The sequence below is a fragment of the Mus caroli genome, chromosome 18 (assembly GCF_900094665.2).
Source record: "Mus caroli chromosome 18, CAROLI_EIJ_v1.1, whole genome shotgun sequence".
In the NCBI taxonomy this organism is placed as follows: Eukaryota; Metazoa; Chordata; class Mammalia; order Rodentia; family Muridae; genus Mus; species Mus caroli.
Window position 1 is genome coordinate 85,282,277 of NC_034587.1, and position 5,331 is coordinate 85,287,607.

Consider the following 5,331-nt stretch of genomic DNA (forward strand, 5'->3'; position numbering starts at 1 on the left):
GGTAGGGAAGTGGGGGGCGCTATGGGGGACTTTTGGGATAGCATTGGAAACGTAATTGAGGAAAATATGTAATAAAAATATTAAAAAAATAAATAAATAAAAAAAGTTTAAAAAAAAAAAAAAAAAGAAAACTTCATTAGAAACAAAATGAGCCATGTAGGATAGTTATTGGCAAGTGCATTGATTAAACCAATTAGAAGTTTTAAGTCCTTTTTATTAATGACCAGACTAAGAGTGGGCATGTGTCTCTGAAAAATCTCTCGGCATCCAATCGCAGGGGTACAAAGTTTTTAAAGACAAAAACTACAAAGCACATACTTTACACCAAAGTTAGATGAGGTTCAGACTAACCTTGAAATGTTCATTTCTGGTAGAGAATAGTAATTATTTTAGACATAGTATGCCAAAGTTTATTTAACTTATATTTTTCCTAGTTATTTTAGTTTACTTTAATTATTTGGGTTAATACATTTGGACCTTGGTTAAAAACATGAAAATCTCAAATGTGTTGCCCAGGCAGACATGACTGCTATGGGAAGAAGGGTATAGCATCGAGAACTGTCTAAGCAAACACAAGATGGAGTCAGAAAAGCATGACATTATCTTAGTCATTTCAGAAACAACAGTAAGATAAATTCCTATGTGTCATTTTTAAGCTTACCTAACTACCAAGAATGGCCACAATATTACTGTTTAATACTTCTCATACTCTTAATAAATTTTATTTATTTTACATGTCTCCAGTTGTATCAATATTCGGCTTTTAATTCCATGTTAGAGATATTTTGTCTTTCGAAATGTGTAAGCTCCTCTTCTTATTTATTTATTTATTTATTTATTTATTTATTTATTTATTTATTATATTTATTAACTATTTTGATATTGTTGCCATAAGTTTGAGTTTGGGTAGTCCAATGCACTACCTTACCAAAGTGTCATTTAACACATTTCTCAGTTCTTTATAGCTTTGTAAAATTCTTGTTTAGAGTAAAGCATAGTTGTTCTGGCAGAGCTATTATTTCTTAGAAACATAACTGTCTTCTCATGAATTTTTGGATGTATCTTATCTTTGTGTAGAACACTATTTATTTTGGCATAAAATGTTATTTTAAATATATTTATTTCTATTTTTTATTAGATATTTTCTTTATATACATTTCAAATGCTATCCTGAAAGTTCCCTATAACCCCCCCCCCTGCCCTGCTCCCCTACCCACCCACTCCTGCTTCTTGGCCCTAGCATTCCCCTGTACTGGGGCATATAAAGTTTGTAATACCAAGGGGCCTCTCTTCCCAGTGATGGCCGACTAGGCTATCTTCTGCTCCATATGCAGCTAGAGATACGAGCTCTGGGGGTATTGGTTAATTCATATTGTTGTTCCACATATAGGCTTGCAGTCCCCTTCAGCGACTTGGGTGCTTTACAACACAATAGCATATTATTCTGACTACAATTTTGAATGCAAATGGATTTTCTATTAAAAATAATATTGATTGTCCTCTTTCATTTCTGACAAGGGTGGATCTTGGGGCCCCGAGGCAGAGTAGGCCTGCACAAAGGTTTGACTGGAGAAGTTGGTGTGAAGAGACCCAGAACTCTGTGATGTCGATGGGTTATAGATACGACATACATACATACCTACTCACCCCAGATAGGACTCTCATGATGGACCTACATCAAACATGGTGAAACAATGATATTTTATTTAGGTGATTAACTGAATATGAGTGAGGGGTCATTTACAGGAATAGGGATGACTCAAAGGAAGCCTCATCACTCAAAGAGTACCTCAGCACCCAAATACCCTGACAGCTCATGCAAGCACTAACACCAGAGCTCTCTGCTGATGTAGTTGTTCACTGCTTTTATAACCCCAGGCCTCCTGGGCCTCCCGATGGAGGGAATGTACCATTTTGCAAGAAACACACCATAATGTCTTTGGGTGATGTTGAAGACCTGCCCAACTGGAGACTAAGTTATAGGCCTGTAGAGATACTGATGATGACAGTCAGTGCCTGGGGATGTGAGGTGAACATGAAGTATAAGTTTACCCACCAATAATTTGTTTTCTAGAGGTGGGGCAATACTTGGAAAAGAAAATAAAACACAAATTAATGATTAAATTAAATTGATGGTCTATAATTTTGATAGAATAGTCACTTGTAAAGTGAAGAATATCAACCAAAGTTACACAGACAGCAGTATTTTATGTTCATTTTATAAATTAGTACATAGATGAATTATCAGTATGATATCAGTGTGTTTCTACTATTATTGTTATTTTTATTTTGGGATTCAATTTAAATCAGATTCCACCTCCCCCATGAACTATGACAGTTTTGTCCCTGATTTAAATCTATTCACCTTTGACTTTGTAGTGTGTCAGGATGGTGGGCCCTCTTGTTTATGTCAGGTCTTCTTGGCTGTCATTTTTAGTGTCACTTTGGACAACCTTCCACTTGGATGAGCATTGCATCCAGAAGTGTTCAAGTGGGACTTAGTTTTCATCTCAGACCAAACAGTCAACTCCCATCAGCATGAAGCTTGACCAGGATCTGTTTGGGGAAGAGGGGAATGTCTGCCTCTAAAACTCATTCCATCATTTAGGTCTGGATGTTCATGGGTAGAGATTTTCCTCAGTGCTTCAAGAATTTGTCCTTCATATAAATGTAGGTAATTTTCCTAAGTGGAACCCAGCACTTTACGCCTGAATTGACAAGTAGGTACATGGAGCTGTTCTTTTTTTTTTTAATATTTTTTTTATTACGTATTTTCCTCAATTATATTTCCAATGCTATCCCAAAAGTCCCCCATGCCCTCTCCTGCTTCCCTACCCACCCATTCTCATTTTTTTTGTCCCTGGCATTCCCCTGTACTGGGGCATATAAAGTTTGCGTGTCCAATGGGCCTCTCTTTCCAGTGATGCTGTTCTTAAGAGGAGGTCAGGGTGAGAACAACCTGAAGACAGCTTATGAGANGAGAGAGAGAGTAGAGAACCATTCAGAGTGAGTGAAGAAAAGCAGTAGTGAATGTGANTCCTGAAGACAAACACTGAAACCTGTAGCCAGGGCTTTAACCTGTCTGTTCCTGAAGGCCACAGCCNCTTGCAAATAAACAGAAGATGTTTTATTACAAACAGCTAGTATCTTATTTAGCATTTTCCTTCCATTTCCCAGTTTCTTCTCTAGTAACTTTCTCTCATCTTAATGTTAGTTTCTCCCTTCTGTTCTTTATAGGAGATTTCTTATTATTTTCTACTTGTGCAGTTTCTCCCCTCCCCCCCATTCTGTTATGTTGGTTTATAGCTTAGAGATGAAACATTTTCTGTATGCCTCTTATGTGGGCAAAGTGTTACTTCTGCTAAACACTCTCATGGTCACACACTGAAACACTAGAGAGCTGTGGCTTTTCTGTTGCAAGATTTTCATTTCAGAAACCACTGTTGCAGCTAGTGTTTGGTGGGAGGAGATATAAGGTCCTAATCAAATATGAAGAGAACATATTATTGTACTTTAGACTTTTATTCCTTTTCAAATGTGCCATTTCTCATTTTTCATTGCCCTCCCTCCATTTCTCCCTCTTCCTGTCCCACTCCCCTCCCAGTCTTCCTTTTCCTATTGATTATTGTTTTACAAACCCAAGCACTGGTTCCTCAACACCTTTGAGCATATCTGATACAAATAAGTAGCTCTTCTACTTTTTTCTCTTAGCTGCCCAAAAGCTTTGTGATATAATGGCTACTCAGCCTTCTTTTCTTATTGAATAACAAATCATCGTCCTTGATTTGTGTCAATAAAGATGAATGAGGCTGGTATTTAGTTTACATTTTATGGCTCTGCGTTTCCTGATCTGAGAAGTAATAATATGAGTTTTAGTACTACATTAAGTTCACAAGATTTCTGGTCTCAGAACCAAAAATGATGGAAGGCCGCTAAATGATTTTGTTCACATTCGTTACATTTATTCTATCATGTTCATAGCACTAGAGGTTAACATGGAGTGCAATTTTAGACATAAGAATATTAGAGCATTTGCTGCACAGGCTATTGGAACCTCTGACAGTATAAGGTCTCCACTTGTGAGATATCACAAGGGGAGAAGATCTATTATATTTTCCTATTGCTTTGAAGGTAGAAATTTGGGAGAGTATTTTTGGCACTAGAAATTTATACTACATGTGAGTCTTCACCTATGCACCAGATAGTCCTGTACAATTCAATGAAGTTAAATGAAAAATGATGTAGTATCTTTTCATAGCCACCCAAATCTTAGTTTATTGTCTCATAATCTGAAAATTGGAGTTACTGGTTCAGTCTTCTAAATTCAGACCTGGTGTAATCACTGCTAATAAAGTACCCTGGGTTTCAGTTATGTTTCTAGTTATCTGGTTAACAAAATAACGCTCAAAGGATATGTGTCAAATATTGTTTCCTTTTTCTGTCTGCAAGCCCTTACAAAATTGCAAAAATGAAGATACCACTTACTCTTGGAATATCTGCAGTAGGTAACATCACCAATCAGTTCAGGTGGCTTTCTGAGTAGCTTTCCCCTCTGTGTGAACATCTGACCACCTGCTTAAGTATCTGCTTCTTTTTTTTTTTCCAGATAGTTTTGAGATAGCAGCACCCTCGGATAGCTACCTGTCTGCAGAACCTGGACAAGATGTCACACTCAGTTGCCAGCTTCAAAGGACTGGGTCAGTGCAACAAGTCATATGGGAAAAAGTCCAGCCCCATCAGGTAGACATCTTAGCTTCCTGTAACCTATCTCAAGAGACAAGATACACTTCAAAGTACCTAAGACAAACAAGGAGCAACTGTAGCCAGGGGAGCATGAAGAGCATCCTCATCATTCCAAATGCCATGGCCGCTGACTCAGGACTTTACAGATGCCGCTCAGAGGCCATTTCAGGAAAAAACAAATCCTTTGTCATAAGGCTGATCATAACTGATGGTGAGTGACAGGATATGTTTCTAGTATCAAAAACAGAGAAACAAACAAACAAAAACATACAAACCCAATGACTGTGAGTTGGTCTCCATTCTTTTTATTTGCAACACACCTGTTTTGTATCAATATAATTAATGTTTATATATGAAGCTTCTAGAGTAGTAGATTTCTATATGTCTGTTTAAAAAGGTCTTTAGTATGATTTATCCTTATCCATACTCCAAAAATATTTTACCTAATAGTCATTTGTACATATATAATTTTATTTATTTTTTTTTTGATTTTTTTTTATTTTTAATATTTTTATTACATATTTTCCTCAATTACATTTCCAATGCTATCCCAAAAGTCCCCCATAGCGCCCCCCACTTCCCTACCCA

General features: G+C 36.9%; 1 protein-coding gene across 1 annotated transcript in view; it reads left to right on the forward strand.

Moving 5' to 3' along the window:
• The window catches only part of Cd226 (CD226 molecule), a 74,081-nt gene that overhangs the window by 44,481 nt on the left and 24,269 nt on the right, over nt 1-5,331 (forward strand). Inside the window, exon 4 of the mRNA XM_021150993.2 lies at nt 4,607-4,954. Coding sequence (XP_021006652.1) covers nt 4,607-4,954 — 348 coding nt within the window. The remainder of the gene's footprint in view (nt 1-4,606; nt 4,955-5,331) is intronic.